This window comes from Emys orbicularis, chromosome 9, assembly GCF_028017835.1.
Source record: "Emys orbicularis isolate rEmyOrb1 chromosome 9, rEmyOrb1.hap1, whole genome shotgun sequence".
Classification (NCBI taxonomy): domain Eukaryota; kingdom Metazoa; phylum Chordata; order Testudines; family Emydidae; genus Emys; species Emys orbicularis.
In genome coordinates this window covers 82,415,652-82,441,071 of record NC_088691.1, presented here as the reverse complement: position 1 = coordinate 82,441,071, position 25,420 = coordinate 82,415,652, and the positions used below count along the sequence as shown (strand labels likewise).

The following is a 25,420-nucleotide window of genomic DNA, read 5'->3' as shown; positions in this document are numbered from 1 at the left end:
GCCCTCACCCCCCCACACACCCCAATCCCCTGCCTCAACCCGGTGAAAATGAGTGAGTGAGTGAGGGTGGGGGAGAGTGAGCCACAGAGGGAGGTGGGGTGGAGTGAGCAGTTGCAGGGCCTCGGAGAAGGGGTGGGGCCTCATAGAAGGGGTGGGGCAATAGTGTTCGGTTTTTTGCAATTAGAAAGTTGGCAAGCATACCTAAAGGTAACGTTTGCTGAAACACATAATCAGAGCAAGTAGGTTTCACACAGCCCTAAAGACAAGCATTTAATATCCCACAAGAACATATGCTTCTCTCATTCCATCTCTCTCACCCTGCACTGTCCACACACACCCCTATTTATTTATCAGAAAAGCAAAAATCCAACCATAAAAGCTCCCCAGTGATGACCTGCATTATTTTCTCAGCACATGTAATATGGTGTGAATTTGGTTGTGTCATCGAGAACCAGAATCCATAACTTCCACTGGAAATAATGGCAATTTGATGATACATGAGAATCCACTGGAATTGTCTATCAGTACTGAGGAAGATAAAGCACATCATCACAGTAAATGCTGAAGAGCAAGGACTAAAATAACCTACTACTACTCATCAAGTACCATTGTGGAGAGGGTACTGTTGGTAACCTCACTGGTGCATGAAGCTGAGGTGGATGGAGCACTCTTGTCATTAGTGGTGGCTTTGCCCGAGATTATTTCCTCTGTATTCCTTTCTGGCTTCAATAAAATAATGTAACATTTTGGCAGAAATATGCAACCAAGCAAACCAAAGCTTGAGGCCAAAATTGCAAATATCTCAACAACTACTTTGAATTTCCCTCTTGTGCTTAAATAGGCTGGAACAAAAGAAATCCAGACTATGAAGAATACCAGCATCCCAAAAGTGATAAATTTAGCTTCATTAAAATTATCTGGTAACTTGCGAGCTATGAAGGCAGTGATGAAGCATAATACAGCAAGAAATACATCAAACCCAAACATAGTACATAAAAATTCTATGGAGCCTTCATTACACTCAAGAATTATCTTTACATTTTGGAATTCCATATTTTTGTACACATATGGAGGTATACATGTGAGATAGGCCGTGCAAATACACACTTCAATTATCATAGAAATTAGCACAAGAAGTTTTTGATGAAAAGATTGCATGGATATATGGTCATGCTTCTCTGCAGCCTTCAACTTGCTACCTCTATATGTTAACAGGAGTGCAATAGTTTTTCCCAGTATACAGGACAAGCAAAGAGAAAACCCCAGGGCAAGAGTCACTTGGCGGATCTGACACGACCATTCTTTTGGTTTACCAACAAAAAGGAAGGAAGTTAACAAAGTAATGACAAGAGATAGCTGAATGAGAAAGCTCAACCCTCGGTCATTGGCTTTCACAAGAGCAGTGTCCCTGTGCATCCTATAAACAATGGTCACAGAAAGGACAATACAAGCTCCAAATAGAGAGAGAGCTACCAGTGTGGTCCCTAAAGCTTCATCATAAGCCAGAAACTCCACCTCCTTTAGCACACATTCATTCTTGAGTGTATTGGAACAGTAATCATCAGGACATGGAAAGCATTCTCTTGCATCTGTTAAATACATAAAATATTTTTAATTGATTTAGGCATGGACTGTTAAATGTATCTGTTTGAAAAAGACTCTCATTACCAAGTTTGCTACAGATGTGTGTTTTCTGGGGGCGGGGAGATACAAAATAAAGCTTTTTCCAGTCCGGTGAAGCACAGAAGTTAACCACTAAGAAGTTTGGGCAGATGGATTCCGCCTGCTAATGGAATCTCACCCCCACTTAACTGGGATAGCTGCTGGGGATAAAATTTAGCCAATGCATTTCATTAATTGAAAATAGCTGGTATAAGGCATGCTATGTCATTTAAATAGCATTCTTCATGTTGACATGTTCCTAATAGTTGAAGGATTGTAGAGGGTTCAGAGAAGTGCCATGAGACTGATAAAATGATTGGTAAACATACTTTACAGTGAAAGACTCAAGAAGCTCAATCTCTTTACTACCCAAAGAGAAGGTTAAGGGTGATTGATCACACTCTAAGTACCTACATGGGGGTCAGAAATTTGGTAACTGAGGGCTCTTCAGTCTAGCAGACAAAGATATAACAAGATCCAATGGCTAGAAGTTGAAGCTAAAGAAATTCAGACTCAAAATAGGGTGCAAATGTTTAACAGTGAAGATAATTAACCATTGGAACAACTTACCAAAGGTTGTGGTAGATTCTCCATCACTGGCAATTTTTAAATCAGACTGGATATTTTTCTAAAAGATTACTCTAGTTCAACCAGGAATTAATTCAGAAGTCCTATGGCCTAGGAGATCAGACTAGATGATCAAAATGGTCACTTCTGGCTGTATAATCTATGAATTAACAGCTGGTATTTAAAATAGAGCTAGCTGGGAAACTGAATTTCAGTTTTGTGGAAAATGTTGAGTTTTCAGAAATATTTTCATACTGAATTGGAGTGTTTAGGTATAAGTACCTCAATACAATGGTGAAGGGTGTTCTAGAAATACCGTAGACAGAGAGAGATTTTATGAAGCCCTGAGTTTGCCTGTTACAAAAATTCTACCGTATCTGAAAGGACTCTGGTCATTCTAATTTTATCTCATATAGATCTGAATGATCTATTATATTATCTGGATGAAATCAGTGATATGTCTATACCTATTTATTCTTACATGAGGCCAGGGCCGGCTCTAACTTTTTTGCTGCCCCAAGCAGCAAAAAAAAGCGCCGCCCCCCGCCGAGCGCCGCCGGAACACCCCCCCCCCGAGCGCCGCGCCGCCGGAGCCCGCCCCCGCCCCCCGCCGGGCGCCGCCGGAACACCCCCCCCCCCCAGCACCGCACCCGCGCCGCCCCCCCGCCGAGCGCCGCGCCAACGGAGCGCCCCCCCCGCGGAATGCCGTGCCGCGCTCCCCCCGCCGCACCTTATCAGTTGCGCCCCAAGCATGTGCTTGGGTGCCTGGTGCCTGGAGCCGGCCCTGCATGAGGCTTTTGTGCTGTACCTGTTTCATTACTTATCTCTCCATCTGCACATGGAATACAGACAAAACAGCATGCAGGCACCCCGTGTCGGATCCCCTTTCTAGCACCAGGTTGGCAGTTTTCAGTACATACAGAACGAGGAGGCTAAAAGGAACAGAATACAATGTCAAATCTATTTCTTCTACAGAGAAATGCATTAGGTATATAAATATGTAGCTAAAAATGGATCATTCCCAATGTGCAAACCTGGGCTCCCAAAAAAGTTCATTTATTATCATTGGAACCTTGTCATCTTTTTTCCACCCCTAAAACTTAAGAGCTCGGCTTTGTGCTCCAGATCAAATGTATTATTTGTTATTTTTCCACCAGATGTGCTGGCCAGACTAAAGTACAGCAGTGTGTACTAAATAATTAATGTGCTGCTGGAACATTAAAAATGCAAAAAAAAAAAAAGTTATCCATTACTGAGAGAGGAAGCAAACGTCACCCAAAGAGTAAAAGAATACATTTTTATAAAGAAGAAACAGGTTGTATTTTAAATGAAAATAATATCCTGTACAAAAAGCTCTATAGCTCTGTACATAACCAAACAGACTGGTTTCTAGATAAGATTGGTTTCTAAACAAAGATATTATATATGTATTTGAACAAACAGATATATTTGTTTATTAAATATGTGACTTCAAACACATTGAAAAATGTTCAAAAAAGCTTTCTAAGGGGCCAAAACCTGCAATCCTTACTCAGGCAACACTCCCATTAAGTCAGTGAGTAAGGACTTCATGATATGGCCAACACTAAGTAATCACAGGCTAGTCTGCACTGTCTTTTATTAATCATTATTATTATTATTATTTATTTCTATCGCAGCAGTGCCTACTGACCATAATTAGGGATAAGAGCCCCATTTGTACCTATACTCTGTGCACACAACACAAATTACAATCCCTGCCCCAGAGATTTTACAATCTAGTATTTTGACTATACACAGCAATTAAATAAACAGACAAATAGAGGTAGGGAAATGACTAGGAGGTGGGATAACAGCAGGCAAAGTAACAGTAAAAAAAATTAATTTGCATAACACCAGTCTCAGTAGTCACAGAGGTCCATTAAGAAGAAAAGAGGCAAAGATTACTAACTTTTAATGTTGGAGTGTTCCAGAATATGGAGTCGTTATTATATATCTTCATCTCATGCCCATCTTTTGTATCATTATAGATTCCAATCTTCACAAAGGAGATTTCTCCAGTCTCATTCAACTGCCAGTTTATAATGTCATATGACGCATACACATCTCCATTGTCATCTATCTTTACTAGCTCATTGTCAAAGGTGGTAAATTTAACATTCTTCAGATAGTACATTAACTATAAAACAGGGGGAAAGTGATTGTCAAATTAATTTACAGAGTTATGTACACTAGTTACATAGCTGGGAAGGATCTGAAGTAGGACATGGACCTGTCATGTCTAGAATTGCCTCAAAGATTTTAAAAACTTAAAGTAAGATAAGTTTTAAAATATATGTACATATAATCTTGTGCCAGATAAGTGGTCAAGTAATCCCTCCCATAGGAAGAAAAGCATGACTGATGAAAAATCCCCTTCCGTGTCCCCAAAAGGATGGGCTGCTTGCTGCTTATTACGCTACCAAACTGAATAATATTCCTTTTAACTCATTAAATTCTATGTAGTAAAACTTCTGTGTAATTCTGCTCAGGTCCATTAATACTACTTGATTTTACCACCTCAGATGGAAGTTCATTTCACCTACAGCATTCTCCACTCTCTGGGAAAAATAATGGCCTCAAGTTCCTCTGACATATATTGGGGCAGATCCTCATCTAGTATAAATTATCCTAAACCCATTAATTTAAGTGGGCCTGTGACAAATTTACATAGCTAAGGAGCTGCTTCATTCCCTGGAATATATATAACTGGAATATGTTTTATGCTACATATGCCATTCAAAAGGTTATGATCTACTGAATATATTCATCCTATTTGTATGCATGTATCATTTTTGTATTCGAAGTTATACATATTGGCTGTGTACTTGTTTGATTTTAAGTAGCCTTAGTAAGGCATTTGGTCAGCTTCTTAAGAAAGGAATTTGCAAGTTAAGTGCCCAATCAAGAAACACTTAAGAGACATAGGAACCTTGGAAGACTCTAATCCAAATAAGAAGTCTCCCTGGGGACGTTCAAGGTAGCATGTAAGCAATGGCTGCTACTTGTAAGGAACTGAGTCATGCATGGACATGTGACTTGCCCATGCGACTCCAAAACTCCATCTTGGAGCTGGATTCTGCATAGGAGAGAGGAGGGGGTCTCCACCCACAAAAGAAAGTCTATTTAAGCCCCTGGGAGACCCCTCCATTTTGTCTTCAGCTGGCTCAAGAGATAGCCTCTCCGCCCCCAAAGGATACCTGAAAGAAACTGGAACAAAGGACAGTAACCACAGGGGTGTGAGTGATTGCTGGACCCAGGCTAGAAGGAGGCTAGTCTGTAAAAGAAGCTTACTGGAACATCTCTGAGGGTGAGGTTTCATCTGTGATCACTTTCTTACTGTATTAGGTTTAGACTTGCGTGTTTTATTTTATTTTGCTGGGTAATAATACACACTTTGTTCTGTCTGTTATTACTTGGAACCACTTAAATCCTACTTTTTGTATTTAATAAAATCACTTTTTACTTATTAGTTAGGGTTACCATATTTCAGCAAGCAAAAAAGAGGATGGGAGGAGCCCTGCCCTAGCCCCGCCCCTGTCCTGCCCTAGCCCCGCCCCTCCCACTTCCCGCCCCCCTCAGAACCCCCAACCCTCCCCCCCGCTCCTTGTCCCCTGACTGACCCCTCCTGGGACCCCCTGCCCCTAACTGCCCCCCAGGACTCCACCCCCTACCTAAGCCTCCCTGCCTCTTGTCCCCTGACTGCCCACTCCTGAGACCCTCCCCCCATCCTAACTGGCCCCCTAGGACCCTACCCCCTACCTGTCCCTTGACTGCCCCAACCCTTATCCACACCCCCAGACAGACCCCTGGGACTCCCACGCCCCATCCAACCACTCCCCACCCCCTGACAGCCCCCTCCAGAACTCCCGACCCATCTAAACCCCTCTGCTTCCTGTCCCCTGACTGCTCCGATCCCTCTCCCCACCCCTGCCCCCTGACAGCCCCCCCCCAGAACTCCCAACCCCCCCCCCCGCTCCTTGTCCCCTGACCACCCCTCCTGGGACCCCTGCTCTTAACTGCCCTCCAGAACCCCATCCCCTACCTAAGCCTCCCTGTTCCTTGTCCCCTAACTGCCCCCTCCTGAGACCCCCCCACCCTAACTGCCCCCCCCGGACCCTACCCCCTACCTGTACCCTGACTGCCCAAAACCTTATTCACACCCCCCAGAAAGCCCCCCCCCGCACTCCCGACCCCCCCCCCCCCCCCGCTCCCTGTCTCTTGACTGCCCACTCCAGAACCTCCCTGCCCCTTCTCCGACCCCCTGGCCCCCTTACCCTGCCGCTCCGACCAGCGTGCTGGGGAGGAGGAGCAGGGGGAGGAGCTCCAGACTGCCGGTGCGGCCGGCTGGTGATCTGTGAATGCAGGGAGGGAGGGAGGGAGTGCTCTCAGCTGCAGGGGAGAGGAGGGGGAAGTGGAGGAGGGGCTCTCTCTGGCTGTCGGAGCCCCATGTAAGTGGCACCATCCGGCCAGCTGCCCTGTCAGCCGCGCGCGCTCTGCATGGGGGGGAAGTCTGGACATTTACAAATTCCCCCCGGACGCTATTTTTAACTCTAAAAGCCGGACATGTCCGGGGGAATTCGGACGAATGGTAACCCTGTATTAGTTAACCCAGAGTATGTATTAATACTGGGGGGGGGGGACAATTTATGAGTTTACCCTGGATAAAGCTTTATACAGGGTAAAACGGATTTATTTGGGGTTTGGACCCCATTGGGAGCTGGGCATCTGAGTGTTGGGGACAGGAACACTTCTTAAGCTGTTTTCAGTTAAGCCTGCAACTTTTGGGGGACGTTGTTCAGACCTGGATCCAAGTTTGTAGCAGGCTAGCATGTCTGGCTCAAACCAGGCAGAGCTCTGAAGTCCCAAGCTGCTAGGGAAAGCGGGCTCAGAGGTAGTCCCAGCACATCAGTTGGCAGTTCCCAAGGGGTTTTCTGTGATCCAACCCATCACATATATACCTTCTATGTCTGGTGTGTCCAAGTGATAACATTGTACCAATTTCTGCCACCCTTACTCATGTTGGGTAGAACCTTACTCCTCAACTAGTCCCCATGAAATCAGTGAGGCTACTTGTGGAGCAAGGTGCTACTCAGTGTAAGAGTATCAGACTCTGGCCTAGAGTAGTTATCTCTCACATCATTTACAAAACCCAAGAACTTGAAAGCAAGGAAAAGACATCACAAAATGCGCACAGACAACATAATAAACACAGTCTCAGCTAATGACGACCTTATGTTCAAAGGGCCTGATTCTGATTTCACACCAGCATAACTCCATTCTGTTATCTACTTACAGCCTATCATGCTGACCAATATTGTCTCATTGTTTCCTTGTACTCCCCTATCGGTCTGTCTGTAGCCATTGATCTTTTGTCTGACCCATGACTGTAAGCTCTTTAGGGAAAGGACTATCTTTTTGTTCTATGTTTGTACAGCACCTCGCACAACGGGGTCCTGGTCCATGACTGAGGCTCCTGGTCTTATGGTAAATCAAATAATAATATCTGAGCACCTCACATCATCCCTGTGGGATAGGGAAGTGCTATTATTAACTCATATATAGACTGACTAGCCCAAGGTCATACAGGAAGTCTGTGGTTGGGCAAGGAACTGAAGCCAGGTCTCCTGACTCTTAGGGTAGAGGCCCTAACCACAATACCATCCTTCCACCCGGTTTACACAGGTGTAAGCAAAATCTGAATCAGGCTCATTTAGTGCAAACCATAACTCGTCACTTGATTTCAGCATATATTTCAAATTTACCTATTACTCATTTTATATTTAATTTTTCTGCTATTAATATTGAATTTATTTTCTTTATAGCTACACTTTTAAAAATTAAAAGAAAGTTAAATGCAATTGCAGATACCACATTAAAGTTCTCTCTTTAATTCATTATGTAAAATTATGATAGGGAAAAGCAATGCTTACCTGCCAGGGCTCAAAATCATATATAATTGCACAGGAATTTTTTGGAAATGGTCCATTTCCTTCTACACAGGTGTCTAAATTGTTAAGGGCATGGGCCACAGTGAACACAGCTTTATAGACATTATATGTTATTCTGAGCTCTGAAACATCCAGGTAGGTATTTTTTATGTCCTCTAGTTTCTCCTTTCCAGTACAGAGCAGATCAGAAACAGGATGTACTCCACTCTCTCGACCTGTTACATTTATTCTAAAATCTGTATTATAAGGTACCGTGCTGTTAGGCCAAGTGCAATTGAAAGCAGTCTGCCAGAACTCAATAGTCAAGTCATCACTAGCATCATTATCTGGATGCACATCAAGCAGAAAGTCTTTTAATCCTGGTATGTCACCTCTCCGTACTCCAAAACCAATGATCCCACCAAGGAATGAAAAATATTCAGGTTTAGCAATTAGTGCTGATGTAACCCAGGCCTCACTTGCAATCCAGGTTTTGCCAGTAATGTTACTGTTTGCAATTTCTTCCATTAAGGGACTGAGGTCAATATCAGAGGAATACACTACAATGATATTTGCTGTGGATTCTTTTATAGCTTCCACAACTGCTAGTATTTTTTCCCTGGAAAATATTTTTGGAATGGTCTCAGAGAAAGCAATGCAGATTCCAGATTTCTCTACATTTTGTTTAAAATACTTGATTCCATATTTTCCATAGTCGTCATCTGCTGCTATTGTTCCTATCCATACCCAACCAAAATGTCGAACAAGTTCTGCCATAGCCAGTGACTGATGGTTATCATTCGGTATAGTGCGCAGAAAGGAAGGGAACTGGTATTTGTCAGAAAGAACCGAGCAGGAGGAGGAATAACCAACCTACAAAAAAAAAAAAAAAAAAAAAAGGATTGAGGCAGGGATTACTGGCCCAGTTACCGCTTTGTTTTTCACTTTCTTCTATTTAGCTATCTTTGGTATTTATAGGGCAACATTCACCAAAGCGGGGGCCCAGTGTATAATGTGACTATGCAGCCTCAAACTGCTCATAGACTCATAGACTTTAAGGTCAGAAGGGACCATTATGATCATCTAGTCTGACCTCCCGCATGATGCAGGCCACAAAATCTGACCCATCCACTCCTGGAATAATTCTCTCCCTTGACTCAGCTGTTGAAGTCCCCAAATCATGATTTAAAGACTTCAAGTCGCAGAGAATCCTCCAGCAAGCGACCCCTGCCCCATGCTGCGGAGGAAGGCGAAAAATCTCCAGGGCCTCTGCCAATCTACCCTGGAGGAAAATTCCTTCCCGGCCCCAAATATGGCGATCAGCAGAACCCCGAGCATGCGGGCAAGATTCTCCAGCCAGACCCACATTGACCATTGATACTAATTACCAGCGCTGGCATGTTATTGATTTATTGACTAAAATCACGTTATCCCATCAAACCATCCCCTCCATAAACTTATCAAGCTTAATCTTAAAGCCAGAGAGGTCTTTCGCCCCCACTGTTTCCCTCTGAAGGCTGTTCCAGAACTTCACCCCTCTGACAGTTAGAAACCGTCGTCTAATTTCAAGCCTAAACTTCCCGACGGCCAGTTTATATCCATTTGTTCTCGTGTCCACATTAGTACTAAGCTGAAATAATTCCTCTTCCCTCCCTGGTATTTATCCCTCTGATATATTTAAAGAGAGCAATCATATCCCCCCTCAGCCTCCTTTTGGTTAGGGTAAACAAACCGAGCTCCTCGAGTCTCCTTTCATACGACAGGTTTTCCATTCCTCTGATCATCCTAGTGGCCCTTCTCTGTACCCATTACAGTTTGAGTTCATCCTTTTTAAACATGGGAGACCAGAACTGCACACAGTACTCCAAATGAGGTCTCACCAGTGCCTTGTATAACGGAAGCAGCACCTCCTTTTCCCTACTAGAAATACCTCGCCTAATGCATCCCAAGACCGCATTCGCTTTTTTCACGGCCACGTCACATTGCCGACTCATAGTCATCCTGCGATCAACCAGGACTCCGAGGTCCTTCTCCTCCTCCGTCACTTCCAACCGATGCGTCCCCAGCTTATAACTAAAATTCTTGTTAGTCATCCCTAAATGCATCACCTTACACTTCTCACTATTAAATTTCATCCTGTTACTATTACTCCAGTTTACAAGGTCATCCAAGTCTCCCTGCAGGATATCCCGATCCTTCTCCGAATTGGCAATACCTCCCAACTTTGTGTCATCCGCAGACTTTATCAGCCCACTTCTACATTCGGTTCCGAGGTCAGTAATAAATAGATTAAATAAAATCGGACCCAAAACCGAACCTTGAGGAACTCCACTGGTAACCTCCCTCCAACCTGACAGTTCACCTTTCAGTACAACCCGCTGCAGTCTCTCCTTTAACCAGTTCTTTATCCACCTCTGGATTTTCATATCGATCCCCATCTTTTCCAATTTAACCAATAATTCCTCATGTGGTACCGTATCAAACGCTTTACTGAAATCGAGGTATATTAGATCCACCGCATTTCCTTTATCTAAAAAATCTGTTACTTTCTCAAAGAAGGAGATCAGGTTGGTTTGGCACGATCTGCCTTTCGTAAAACCATGTTGTAATTTGTCCCAATTGCCATTGACCTCAAGGTCCTTAACTACTTTCTCCTTCAAAAATTTTTCCAAGACCTTGCATATTACAGATGTTAAACTAACAGGCCTGTAGTTACCCGGATCACTTTTTTCCCCCTTCTTGAAAATAGGAACCACATTAGCTATTCTCCAGTCCAACGGTACCACCCCCGAGTTTACAGATTCATTAAAAATTATCGCTAACGGGCTTGCAATTTCTCGTGCCAGTTCCTTTAATATTCTCGGATGAAGATCATCTGGTCCGCCCGATTTAGTCCCGTTAAGCTGTTCGAGTTTGGCTTCTACCTCGGATACTGTAATGTCAACCCCCCCTCCTTTATTCCCCTCTGTCACGCTGCCTCTATTACTAAACCCTTCATTAGCCTCATTAAAGACCGATGCAAAATATTCGTTTAGACATTGTGCCATGCCTAGATTATCCTTAATCTCCACTCCATCTACAGTCTTCGGCGGTCCCACTTCTTCTTTCTTTGTTTTCTTCCTATTTATATGGCTATAAAACCTCTTACTATTGGTTTTAATTCCCATCGCAAGGTCCAACTCTACACGGCTTTTGGCCTTTCTCACTCCATCTCTACATGCTCTGACCTCAATAAGGTAGGTTTCTTTGCTGATCCCTCCCCTCTTCCACTCTTTGTACGATTTCTGTTTTTTCTTAATCACCCCTCTGAGACGCTCGTTCACCCAGCTCGGTCTAAATGTCCTGCCTACGATCCGTTTTCCCTTTCTCAGGATACAGGCCTCCGACAGCTCCTGCAACTTCAACTTGAAATAATCCCAGGCGCCTTCCGCCTTTAGATCCATAAATATGTTAGTCCAATCCACTTCCCTAATTAGTCGCCTTAATTTATTAAAGTTAGCCCTTTTGAAATCGTAAACCCTAGTCTCCGATTTAATTCTGTTAATCCTTCCATTTAGTTTAAACCGAATTAGCTCATGATCACTTGAGCCAAGGTTGTCTCCTACAACCATTTCCTCAACGAGGTCCTCACTACTCACCAAAACCAAATCTAAAATGGCATCCCCCCTCGTCAGTTCAGCAACTACTTGATGAAGGAATTCATCAGCTATCACGTCTAGGAAAATCTGAGCCCTATTATTGTTACTAGCATTTGTTCCCCAATCTATATCCGGGAAGTTAAAGTCTCCCATGATTACACAGTTCCTATTAGTATTTACTTCCCTAAAAACATTAAAGAGTTCTGTGTCCATATCCAGGGTAGATCCCGGCGGTCTATAGCACACCCCAAGCACTATCCCAGGGGAGGCTCTAGTAGTTTTTTTACCCAATGTGAGCATTGCCCAGACAGACTCCGTCTTATCCATTCCATCACTTATTATTTCTTTACAGTTTACCTCATTATTGACATACAATGCTACTCCCCCACCTTTACCTTTGTTCCGGTCGTTCCTAAACAGCACATACCCTTCCATACCTGTACTCCAGTCATGACTACCGTTCCACCACGTTTCGGTTATTCCTACAATATCCGGTCTCATTTCTCGGACCAGGAGCTCCAATTCCTCCATTTTGTTACCTAAGCTTCTCGCATTGGTGTATAAACATCTTAATTTATGCCGTTTAGCCTCCCTCACATTAGTTATCCGATTTGGTACGGACACCGTACCACCAGTATGACCTATTAGTCTAGTATCCATCCCCCCCCCCCGTCTTTCTTATGTCCAATCTCTTCCCCCCGGCTATATCAGTTCTTGTCTCGTCACCCTCCTTCTCAATGTTGTAATTTGGCGTGGAGATTAACTGGACATCTCCCAACCATCTCCCCCAAGTTCCTAGTTTAAAGCTCTTTTGATGAGATGAGCCAGCCTCCCTCCCAGAAGTCTATTTCCTTCCCTACTTAGGTGAAGTCCATCCCGTGAGAACAGTTGTCTGTCCCCGAAAGCCTCCCAGTGGCCATACATCCCAAAGCCCTCCTTATAGCACCACTCCCTTAGCCAACTATTTATCATCACAATCCTGTCAGCCCTTTGCTGCCTTTCTCTTGGAACAGGCAGAATCCCACTGAAAATTATCTGAGCCTCGATTTCCTTAAGCGTCTTCCCCAGCCTGGCATAATCTCCCTTGATTCTCTCTAGCAAGAACCTAGCCGTGTCATTCATTCCTACGTGAAGGATGATCAAGGGGTTCTTACCTGCTCCTTTTAGGATCCTTTTCAACCGCAGGTCCACATCCCGTATCTTAGCGCCCGGCAGACAGCACACCCTTCTGTTCTCTGGGTCCGCCCTGGTCACAGGCCTGTCTAACCTCCTCAGTAAGGAGTCCCCAATCACATAAACCTGCCTTTGCCTGGTGACAGTGCGATCTACTAATCTATCCCCTGTTCCCTCTAGTCGCAACCCCTGTCCGTTCCTATTTCCCCTTATAGTCCCCCTTATGCCATTCTGTATCCTCCCGGGGCCCAGATTTGGTGCTGTCTCCATCAACTCCTCCCCTCTTTCTATGGGACTAGCCGCTCTTCTCTTCTTCCTCACCCTTCCCCCTACAGTTACCACCTGCTGCACCCCTTCCCCGTTATCCAAACACCCAAACCTGTTCCTGAGCTCTATTTCTCCTTCACTGGCCCTCCTTTTCCTTGGCCTGCTTCTCACGGTCACATGCTTCCACTGCCCTTGTTCTCCCCCCGACATTCCCCCCTCACAGACCTTATCCCCTGCTTCCACCTGTACCCCTGAGCATTCCCCTTCAGCCACTCCTTGCCTTTGCTCCATTAGCTGCTCGAACCCCCTTCTAAACTCTACCAGGGTATCTACCTGCATCTCCAAACCTCGGATCTTTTCTTCCAGCAGCTCTATTAGGCGGCATTTCATGCAGACATACCTCTGGTCAGGCACCCCCGCTAGGACCATGTACATACCGCAGCTGCCACATGCAATCATCTGCATTGTGTCCCCCACTGCTTGGCTCATGGCTGCTGTGGTCTCTGCCCACTGCACCTGGGGGAACACAGCACACGGGACACCGCGCCCTCCTGCCTCCCCTTCCAACTCCCACGCAAACTCCCCTGTTAGCAGCCCTGTTTGCCGGCTCCTGTGCCGCTGCCTGGCTGGGCGGCCGCTTTTATAGGCTGCATCATTAGAGATTATTTTTATGTTGCTGTGTATGTGTATTCCAGAACCTAAATTTTCATTTCAAATAAAACTAAATAACAAGCCTTTATGGTTATGGTGAAAAATTTCAAAAGGTAAACCAAGTGTAAACCAATGCAATACAGACAGCGTGAAACAATAGCGCTGAGAGAAGTGTGAATGCTCCAAGTCAACTGGGTGTGCACTCTGAAGCCTAGCAATGAAAATGTAATTATGAGGAGCCAGGGGTCACCAGCACTCAGAGAAGTCTTGGTCACACCACTCTTTGCCCAGCCATGGTCCCTGCACTGTCTGCTGGGAAGGAAACAGTGTATGAGCTACTGGGTGGCTTTGAGCCAGCCAAGGATTCCCCTACACAGAAGTGGTCCTCCAGCGGCCAGTTAAGCCTGTTTTGTAGCCAGTAAGATGGTGGAAAGTTCTTACAATATGTGTTAGATCATTCAAAGTGAAGAGCATTCAAGGTGTTGACTGGCCACTTCACCTTGAATGGTGTCTTAACTCAGAGAGACAAGTTGGATGAGATAACTTTTCTATTGGACCAACTTCCGTTGGTGAAGACAAGCTTTTGAGCTTACACAGAGCTCTTCTTCAGGTCTGGGAAATTCCACCTTGTGTTTAACTGTGACACTCTGAGCACCTTTCCCAGACCTGAAAAAGAGCTCTGTGTAGCTCGAAAGCTTGTCTCATTCATCAGCAGAAGTTGGTTCAATAACAGATATTTCTTCACCCACTTTGTCTCAAATATTGCTCATTATATTTAGATTTTAAACAAATACAACCTTCAGTTACCTCAGGGAAATAATAGAGCCCTACGATTCTTGAAGAAGCAATAGTCAATGTTGATCCACCAGCTCCAATGACTGCTACAAGAGGTGCACCAGCACTGCATCTGAAGTTGGGCATTGTTTCATTCTGTCCAGTCAAGTATGCCAAAGTCCCTTCAACAGTTTTGGATGTTGTAAAGCAGGTATCATAGATGTGATAACCCAGTGTTATATTTGGTAGAATATCTAGCCTATTGTTCACCTCTTGGATGGCATGTAGCATAGCTCTGGCCCAACGGAAACCTCGGAAGTTAAACCTGCAAAGACAAAGTATTTGTCAGTGCTGAATACATTTGCCAAAAGCACTTCACATGGAACGCACGTCTTGTGTCATTCCTGAAAGCAAAGCAACACATTTTGTGAGTGCATGGTTTTCCCTGAAAAGTAATGGGTTTTGATGAAATCTGATCCTGTAAAAGTTGATCTGTTTGGAGAATGTTCAGAAACTTCCTAGAAGGCACTCAGCACCTCCCAGGATCAGCTCCAAAATGAATACTAAGTGAATGATCATGGAGGGTCTAATCCTGCAGCCCTTACTCATGAGTAGTCTCATTATCTTTGTTATCCTATTGCAATCACTGACCATTCAGCTGAGTAATGACTACAGGAGCAGGTCCTTATTTTGTAGTCACTCCATCATCCTCAGAGCCAAACTGGCTGAGAACCAGCCACTTTTTTTTGATACGTCATTTTCTAGTAACACTTTGTTCTCACCCACCTCATCTTATATTAAGAACACCTCGACAAAAGCTTGTCATTAGCATCAGACCAGCAGTGGAGTTCCTCCCAAGAATCCCAGTAGATGATTTCTTTCAAGTAGAGAAACATAGGAGGTCACAATGTAAACAGAAGCAAAGTTGACATTGCCTTTATTCTTCACAGCTATCTCCCATGGACATGTGCCTTTACCTACATCTCCTCAGTAGCTTAGCGGGAGCTCTGTGCAAACTTATAAATTATGAATTTTGTCTTTGTCTTACTTTCAGCCTTTGAAATTATGGTTTATTCAGAACTGAGTGTAAATCCATGCTCCACTCAAAGCCCTACTGTTCTGCTTTGCCATCATTTGGGCAAACCCAGAGGGAAAATGCTTTAATTATTTCATACTGCACCTTATGAGTCTTTCAAGACACCAAAACAAAAAGAAGCAATCACTGCTGTTGGTTGCACGAGAGTCAAAAGTACATTTCTTACATTGTAACTATTTTAATAAAGAGTTAAGGGGAGAAAGATCACCATAATTAGAAACAATTGTACTTGTCTGATTTCTATATAACATGTGATTCTGAGATTTAAAACCAACTTCTGCTCTCTCTTCACTAACAGACTGCATGTGCTACAAACCGCTCATAAGGAAAATACTGACTCAGTGATGAGCTTGGAGGTAATAAGCCACCAAATAACCCACTTCAATGTGACTCTTCTAAAGTGGCTTTGATCTGTAAAGCAGTAAAGGAAAGTTTTGTTCCTGTTCTGGAGAAAGCTGATGTGCTTATGTATTGGTGCAATGGTGCCCAGGTACTACACAGACAAACACCCTAGAAGCTTTAATAATGATAATAATTTGTAAAAGTCCTGCCTATGGAAAGTAGAACCAAAATAGAGAAGCTGTAATGTTTCATCTCTGAGGTTTCAATATGAACCAATATACTCCTCCAATATTACAACTAATTAATTAACTAAACGTGCCCTTTCCCTCTGAGTTTTGTCTTGAGATTCAATAAGAAACTCAGAGATTATGAAACCATGTACACCAATCCCCTGGAAATGTTCTGGGAAAGTTACATGAATTCAAACCTAGGAGTGTTTTCCTAGGCTTCAAGTCTTTCCTCTCTTTAAACCTTTAACTGTTCTAGGTGGAGCACCAGTTGCCACAATCACATCCATGCAATCCATTCTAATGGAGTCACAGTCCAAACTGTGCCTGGAACTAGCACTCTGGGTTAAAACCTACACTTGATGTTGGTGCTTCCTGGGAAACAGAAAAAGAAGCCAGGATGTCACCAAGAAAATCTAGCAGAAGCATTCCAGCCCCTGCTGCTTTTATTGGACTTCAGGAAGCAGTAGCAGCAGCAGACCTGCTATTTGTGACATGTTCAGCTGACATGGCCAAGATGTGCCCATGACTGGACAACAATCCTGAGGGGCCCACTGGTGATGGGATTTGTATTTCCAGGAAGGAAGGATAGATTGATCGATCCCAGGATAAATTTACACTCAAACAAAACTCCACTAACACAACAAATCACTATCAGAAAATATTCTTACCCCTTCTATCTCTTCCCACCTCCCAGTCTTGTGCCAAGCATGGCACAGCCAGACCAAAGACTGTGGCCGATGAATTTAATTCACTTGTCATAAATATGCAGTGCCTTTCCAGAGAATGAGGGCTAATCCTGACAGCGGCTGAGTGCCTTCAACTTCTGTTGGACTCCAATGACAGTAGAGGGCCCTCTGCACTTTGAAAGATAAAGCCCTCAGCAGATTAGTCAGATTGTTTGAATTTTCTCTCAGCCTTTCTGACCAGGCTATAATTAGAATAATTAGAAGCTGTCATCATGAAACATGAAATCTGCTTAGTTTTAGCTTTCCTTGAAAACTCAAGCCAGACTGGTTGGAAAATTTACAAAGATCTACAAACATTTCAGAGATGCTCAGATCTGGGCATTTTGGTTAAAACCACTTTTTAGTGCAAACCAGTGCTTAATTTGTGCCAGGGCACCTCTAGGCTTGGCAGTTCATAGTCCCAAGACCTCTGGGCTTGCTGCATCAGTTATGAATGTAAAAAATTGCTTTAGCTCCAGCACCTCTTTCATTACTGTCAAGGCTGATTCCCCACTCTGGCACTTCGAGTGCAGAAGATGGGGGCCTGCAAGGATTTTAAAAATTAATACTGGCCACTCCAGGCTGGTATTAAACTCCCAAGGTCACAGCTTCTCTCTGACCTTGGATGGGTAGATGCTGCCACCACCCAAGTGCAAAAAAACCCTTTTTAGAGAACCCAGAAGCCGCACTTGGGAATTCCTTCCTGTGGGGTACCCTCAAGCCCTTTCACCCCGCTCCAGGGAAGAGCTGAGAAAGAAAAGCAAAGGAAATCAGCTGTTGCCACCAGCTAATTAAACAACATGTGCACAAACCTCTTAGGGCACCAAAAATCCAATCCCATTCTTTAAAAAAGGTAAATTTTATTAAAAACAAAAAAGAAAGAAAATACATTTGGAACTTAGGCTTTTGCTAGATTTAAAAAACACAATTACAAAAATTAAGTCTCAAGATAGCTCTCTTGAGGTTCAGCTTAAAGGTTACAAGCAAAACAAAAGCATCTGGGGTTAGCACAGAGGAGTCCACAAGCCTATAAGAAATAAGAGAAATAACCCTAATTGTGTTTTCCTAGACATTCCCTGATTTACTACATAATTGGCGTTTCAGATAAGTAGGGTTGAGGTATGATTTGATGCTTTTTCATACCTGGTTTTAAAGCTTTTTACAGCATAGCTCCAGCCCTGTCCTGCTCTGACCGGAGAACAACAACAGACAAAGGGATGTTTTTTTCCCCCCAATTTTAAAAATTTCTAGCCCTCCCATTGGCTCTTTTGATCAGGTGCCCACTCCCTTTCTTTTACCTATGGTTTTTTTTAACCTTTTACAGGTAAAGCAAGTAAAGAATAGCTACGAACAGGGATTTTGTAGCTAACTGGCTGGGTGTCCATAAAAGAGAGCTATCCCCTCCCCCCCCTTCATTTATCACAATTACAAATTAAGCACTTGTGCAAAACCTTGTTGATTGAAACAGGAGGAAACATTTCCAAAGACCCATGCCATCTGGAGAATTCACCTTAATGGAAAGTGAATTCTGATACTGAAAGCCTGAGTTTTTATATCCGTACTTTTATTTCAAAGAACTACATTCATTCAGTTAGGGAATAGAAACCTAACACAAATATGTGTCCTTTGTGCTCAATCCAGACTCACCAACACAGGATACAAAATTCTAATGAAAATTTTAATGAAATGCTCAGATGCAATCTATAGACCTTATTCATGGTGAACAATTTCAAATAATAAATACACTTGAGAAAAATGGCTCTTCACAGACAATTCACACTGAAAAAGGGGTGAGATTCATCATGTAAACTATACACTATGAATTATTCACCCAGCTTTACTTGCAATTTGTTCTGAGAAGGAAAAAAAAATCTAAACAACTCATATACCAATCCTATTTCCATATGATATGCTTCCTCTTTCTCAAAAGCAGCAATAGAAATCCCTGAGGAAACATAAACGGATCTATTGCTATTCCAATCTATGTTGTAGTTACCTTAGAGAAGAAGAAAGCATAATTTCTGCTCTGTTTTGCATTCTGTGGGATGTGTGCACAATTGTTTTACAATACATTCAGAAATGTGATATTATTTCCAGCAATACTGCTGCTATTTTCTAAAGCAATGCCAGAAGCTTTAACAAATACTTTATTGTGATAGTTACTGGGGATAAAATCCTGAGGGGTGCTAAACCCATGTAACTCACAATTAATTCTTTGGGAGTTGCTGGCACTCAGCATTTCTCAGAATTAGGATTCTTTATTTACCACTACAGAATAATAGAAAACATTTTGCAACAAAGTAATCATAGTGGCAGGTTTACAGGGAATTACTCGCTAGCAAACTTTAACAAGTATAAAAATTACATATTGTTTAAAAGGACAATGCAATAAAATTAGTGGAACAAAGTGTTATTAGCATTTTTCAGGCTTGAGGCTACAAGGATTCTTTTTTATGGCCCATATTCTATTGTCAGTTTTTGTGCAAAATTCCTGTTGACTTCAATGGAAGTTCTGTGCAAGAAACAAGGGTCTATATAGCCTCCAACCAGCATCCATTGAAGTCAGTGGGAAGAAGATTAGGTCCTTGTTCTATATTCAAATAGTATGCAATATGGGTCTGATCCTGAAAAGGGGTGCTGACCACCTGCAATCCCCATTGACAGCAATGGAAACTTCAGGAACACAGCACCTGCCTGCATTGGACACATGATACTAGCAATAGCAAAGTGTTCTGTGCCATTTTTGTCTCCTTTCAGAATCAACTTTATTGGCTCCTAAGACATACAGAACAAAATATGGTTAATACATGGTATGCAATTACCTTTATTCATAATCTCGCTGCAGTGGTCTTAGTAGAGTCCCCCTGGGCAATTCACAGTACAGACTACCATACAGTTCACTGAATGCAGTGAATAGCCCTGGCTTAAACTGAGTCTTAAACCCCTTAAGCGTACATAATGCTCTCTCTTTGCTGAGAATGGCCTTTCCAGAACAGCACAAAGATGTATCAATAAAATCTGTGACATTTTAGTGCCCCCACAATGTAGACACTATTTCATGGTTACTGGACAACAAAAACAGGTGTGATTTTACTCTGTGTTGTAAATGATGGGGCGTTAGAGAAGAAATTACACCTTTCTAGTGTATTGGCTATTCTACCTTATTCCATCAAGTTTTTCATGCTGCAACCGCTGCAGTGGTGTTTGAGCACCTAGACTCTGATCCAGCACTGCATTTAAGCAGATGCTTAATTTAAAACTCATTTATATTCCCACTTAAATCATTGGGATTAGCTGTGTGCATAAAGTTAGGCATCCGTTTAAGTGCTTTGTTGGGTCCGGGAACTATTGAGCATCCCCAGTACCCTCCGGCCAGATGCTGAACATCACAACTGCTCAGAATAATTAATAAATGACGCTAGAAAATTCAGGTTTTAACACAGGCATTCTGCTGACTGCATATTGGTGGCTAGACACTGGAGTCAGCTTTATGCACAATATTGAGCAAAATCTTCCATAAAAATGGATGCACTTGCTGTATCTGTCTCTTATACCCAAAGGAGCCATGTCTAGTCTGTAGATAGCATTTCTGACGGGTGAGTCTAAAAGAGTTCTTCCTTGGTCAAGCCACTCAAAGCTACCCTTCAACTCCTCTTAAGTGGAAGCCACTGTTTGCACATCTTACGAATTCTACCATTTTTAGCCAGTACTAAAACACCTGCACTGGCACACACACACACACACACACACACACACCTTATTTATCTGCCAAGCTGCTACCTGCACAGGAGGGGAAATGTCTTACCCTTCACATTTTGGTGACACTGGCTCTGAAGTAGTTGGTTCTTTTTCTGGTATAGTCCTGAAGTGAATGGGAAACATTCCTCCTATTATCAGCATATGGTTCTCAGATTCCACATAGCCATGTAAATCAAATTTTCCTAGCAATCTACATGTACCTTCTGCACCTTGAATGACCAGCATACGCAGAAAGAATGCAAACAATCCTAGAAGCAAGTACAACTTCATGCTGGCCATTTTATTAGGAGCCAATTTGGGGAAATGATCAATGTAAAAAAATATTCAAGCCTTTATGAGGCCCTTGAACATATATTTACGTCTACTAGCCTATGAAAGAATAAGTAGGTTCCCCAGGGACATAGCTTGCTGTCCTCACTACCTAACTGTCAAGTCACATCCCATTTGCAAGGCGCTATATAGAGTGAGGGTTATGCTGTTATTTTGAAAAGTACCTAAAATTTGCCCTGTTCCTTAATAACCAAATAAAGTGCTAGAAACAAGTTATTTGTATTATTTTGTGTGCTCTCTACTGCTGAAGTGACAGAATTCTGGCTCTGATGTTTCCATAATGAGTTAGGACACTTAGGGATCCTTTTTGGAAGGTACCAGGAGAATGTTTTTTAATTATCTCTTCATAAGTCTTATTCAGGTGAGCTATTACTGAGGTAAGTAGGAAAACTGTGCAGGATCAAGCACTTCCTTTTAATACACATCCCAGAAGGAGACAAACAGGTCTGATCCTATTATGTTTTATACAGATGTGTCCGCTGCAGGCATTAGACACTCAGTAAAACAAGCAGTTGAGGTCTGGTGATGATAGGGATGCACTGGGGGGTGCCTACCTACTTCCTTCATCAGAGATCCTGCTGGTGTGGATGAACCTCTCCCCACATATTATGGGTGTGTTTCTTTAAAGATAGATGTTGACAAGATTAGAATAAGGATCAGGCTCCAGAGGATTTGAGAGCCAGCTGCTCCCCATTTGAGCTTCAACAATCAGATTCACCAATACCTCAGCACCTGGGTACCTTGTCCCTAAAAACTAGTTCATCTTTTCACTGTAGTCTGGCTAAATATTTTGATTTATAATGTCCAGATTTTAGAAAAAATACTGCTCATCACGACTACTGGGTTTCCGAATTGTGGCACATAACACTTGAAACTTGTGGCACAGCTCAGCTACCATCAGCCTCCTTCGCTCTTTCAATCACGCTCTATATTTTGTTGAAAGAGAAACTCCTAGTGCCTTTGAGAATGTGTTTTCTGTTCTTGTGGAAAACATTACCACCCACTTGCAAATTCAGTTAACACAGAATCACCTAAGTATGCACAAAAATGCAGGGAGAAATCATGAGACAAATAAGACACAAAAGAGCTGAACTGGGAATGACCTTCAAAACATGCAATTCGTGATTTCTATTTTAGTTTCTTTTCGAAGGGGAACATTAGTGATTTGTGAGCATTACATCTAATTAACTGTTATTTGAAATGTTATGTAAATGTAAGTGGAACTCCACCACAGGGCCCACCACAGAAACTAGAAAAATACTGTTCAGTGGCCATGCCATGAGTTTGGCGATCTCAGTACAGTTCCTGAAGAACACATGCCATTTCCTAAGCACACTGAAGGCAGGGGAAAGACTTCCATTGACTTTGTTGGGATTTGGATCAGATGCAAATGTCCATTTAAAATGTCTAAAACCCTTCATAACTGACACTACTTGGCATTTTTGCTGACCTTAACAGAGAGGCCATGGATTGAATGGGCACGTAGACTGCTATATTGTCTCAGGCTTAGAGATGGTTGCTCTGGGTGAGAATGGAGACACCATGCCAGGGCAATGTGGGTGAAGTTTGTGCTGCTGCTGCCTTGTGCTGTACCTGTCCTGTGGCTCGAGGACATCAGTCTCCTGGTTTTTCAGTTTAGACCTTACGCAAGCACTAAATTTCCACACCATTTTTTAAAAGGATAAATTAAAGGCTAGAGAAATGTGCTGCTTGTTCAATGCATGCAGAAATAGGTGCAGATTCTTCTCTGGTTTTGCTTCTCCTGCTGCATATTAACTGCTCTTCATTCCTATCAGCTACAAACCATTTCTCCATTGTTTAATGTGCTGATGGGCTCTAACACTGTGTGTGCGTGAGCCTCTCTCTCACTCTTTCTAGGTCATATGATCTTCTTAGTTTTTAACACAATACAATATACTTGTCACTACTTGTCTTTACCTTCCAGCAACAGAAACACCTGAACCCAGAAGGATATGAAAAGCATTTTAGGCAACAGGGGACAGAACAATTATGGGAAATTAAATGCTGCTGTGCTTGGTACAGTATTTACTTTGAGTGCCTTATTAACTCTTTCAAGGAAGATCATATTATTTGCCTGAAAAAGCTCCTTGTAAGCTCTTAAACATGAGTAGTTTAACGTAGCTGCCTATCCCTGCAAGAGAAGAATGACAGGAAAACACAGCAGTAGTGTATTGCAGTTACAACTTTATACAGATACTGGTTATCTTTACAAATCCCATATGAGGGACCCCATAGTGGTCTCAAATCCTGCTTGCACTCAGTCCCATTGCCTTGGGTTTATGGGTATATCTACTCAGCAAATGAAGGTGTGATTGTAGCACAGGCTGGCATACCCCTACTAGCTTTAACCTAGCTAGAGAGGATAATAATAATAGAGTAGACATGGTGGCCAGGCTTCAGCATGGGGAAGGTGACCCAGAACAAGCCTGCCAGGGACCCTGGGTATGTACTCGGGTTGCTAGCCCATATTGAAGTCTGTGCCACCACATCTTCATTACTACTGTTCCGCGTGCTAGCTAGATTAAAGCTAGCACAGGTATTCTGCATTACAATTACTCCTTCATTTGCTGTGTAGACATATCCTAAGTGAATGAGTAAAGGGAGCAGGATGAGGCCATGGTTAGAGTTGACCTTTCTATTCACTGAGAAGAAATATATGCTTTTTAGCAGTAGTAAAATGGAAAAGGGTTTTAGTGATGTTTGCAAAGCTTTTAAAATTATTAATGGACATCAGCAGTGATTTCTATTCAACATGTTTAGCATTTCAAATAGTGATCATTGTGCTGCTACATCTCCTTAATTTATCTGCATGAAACAAGTATAAATAAATGTTTGTCTGACAAGTAGGTTCACCTCAGCCCTGATCTTCTTGGGAACTCCTGTAGGATTTGAAATATCAGAGGGTTTCTTGCCAGTGCTTGTGGAAGGGTCTCCTGTGGCTCCCTTATTATTGCTGTGAGATTTGTGTATTCTAAATTGCACACAGTGTTAAATGCATTATGGGATGATTGTGTTACTTTGCTGCCTCCATAGCAGTCAGTAATCATCGATTCCAAGGCCAGAAGGGACCATTGTGATCATCTAGTCTGACCTCCTGTATAACACAGTCCAGAGAACTTCCCCAAAATAATTCCTAGAGCGTTTTTTTTTTTAAGACAAAACATCCAATCCAGTTTAAAAATGGTTAGTGATGGAGAATCCACCACGACCCTTGGTAAACTGGTCCAATGGTTAATTACTCTGTTAAAATTTTTTGCCTTATTTCCAATCTGAATTTGTCTAGCTTCAACATCCAGCCATTGGATCATGTTTTCCTTTTCTCTGTTAGACTGAAGAGCCCCATTGTTCTAGGCATTGTACAAACACACAACAAAGAGACAGTCCCTGCTCCAAAGACCTTACAGTCTAAATGCACTGTCACCAAAACATCCTCATTCCCTGCCAGCCAGTGAACAACAATGAATTACCTGGAGAGAGAATAACAATGACGATGAATCAATACACAACTCTTGGTCACTCTTCATTCCATCACTAACTCGGATACTGGAGATTGTTGTAATTCATTCGGAATGGCTGATGAAAAAAATCATTCTATTTGGATGTGATATTTTCCCTACGATTTTTACCAGAGAAGACTGCACTGAGCTATCCCTTGGAATAAAAATCAGTTCTAGTCTTTTCTCCAGAATGTTACATTCCTGAATATTGCTTTGATTTAGCATTGAATCCTGCAAAAGCCATCATTTAACATACATCTCACCATAAGGAAAGTGAGCTTAGGCATCACAAAACACTATTCCGGGGAGATCACACATTGCTCCTTCCTATCCCCATCATGTTTCCCCTATCTCCTGCCTGCTGCTCTTGCCACTGGGTGCTCCTCAGAATCCACAACTAAAGGCATTCTGTGACTCCAGCAATTTAGTGAATCCCCTTCGAAATCCAGGTCTTTGGGTACGTCTATACTTACCTCCGGGTTCGGCGGTAAGCAATCGATCTTCTGGGATCAATTTATCGCATCTTGTCTAGACGCGATAAATTGATCCCGGAAGTGCTCGCCGTCGACACCGGTACTCCTGCTCCGTGAGAGGAGTACGCGGAGTCGATGGGGGAGCCTGCCTGCCGCGTGTGGACCAGTGGTAAGTACCTTGTAGTTCGAACTAAGATACTTAGACTTCAGCTACGTTATTCACGTATCTTAGTTCGAACTGGGGGGTTAGTGTGAACCAGTCCTTTC

The 25,420-nt window shown here is 42.9% G+C and overlaps 1 protein-coding gene across 1 annotated transcript; it reads right to left on the bottom strand.

The window, feature by feature from the left end:
• Positions 1–591: 591 nt before the first annotated feature.
• LOC135884133 (vomeronasal type-2 receptor 1-like) lies at positions 592–21,111 on the bottom strand. The gene is made up of 6 exons (XM_065411425.1): positions 20,879–21,111; positions 14,714–15,005; positions 8,181–9,050; positions 4,160–4,387; positions 3,038–3,161; positions 592–1,589 (listed from the first exon to the last, which is right to left on the bottom strand). Exons 1-6 carry the CDS (start codon positions 21,109–21,111, stop codon positions 592–594), a joined length of 2,745 nt encoding a protein of 914 aa, XP_065267497.1.
• Positions 21,112–25,420: the final 4,309 nt, after the last annotated feature.

Coding starts and splice junctions, on each gene's coding strand:
- LOC135884133 (XM_065411425.1), bottom strand. CDS start 21,111: ATGGCCAGCATGAAGTTGTACTTGCTTCTAGGATTGTTTGCATTCTTT. Junction 15,006..20,878: donor GTGTCACCAAAATGTGAAGG/GTAAGACATTTC, acceptor TTGTCTTTGCAG/GTTTAACTTCCGAGGTTTCC. Junction 9,051..14,713: donor GGCTCTATTATTTCCCTGAG/GTAACTGAAGGT, acceptor TTTTTTTTGTAG/GTTGGTTATTCCTCCTCCTG.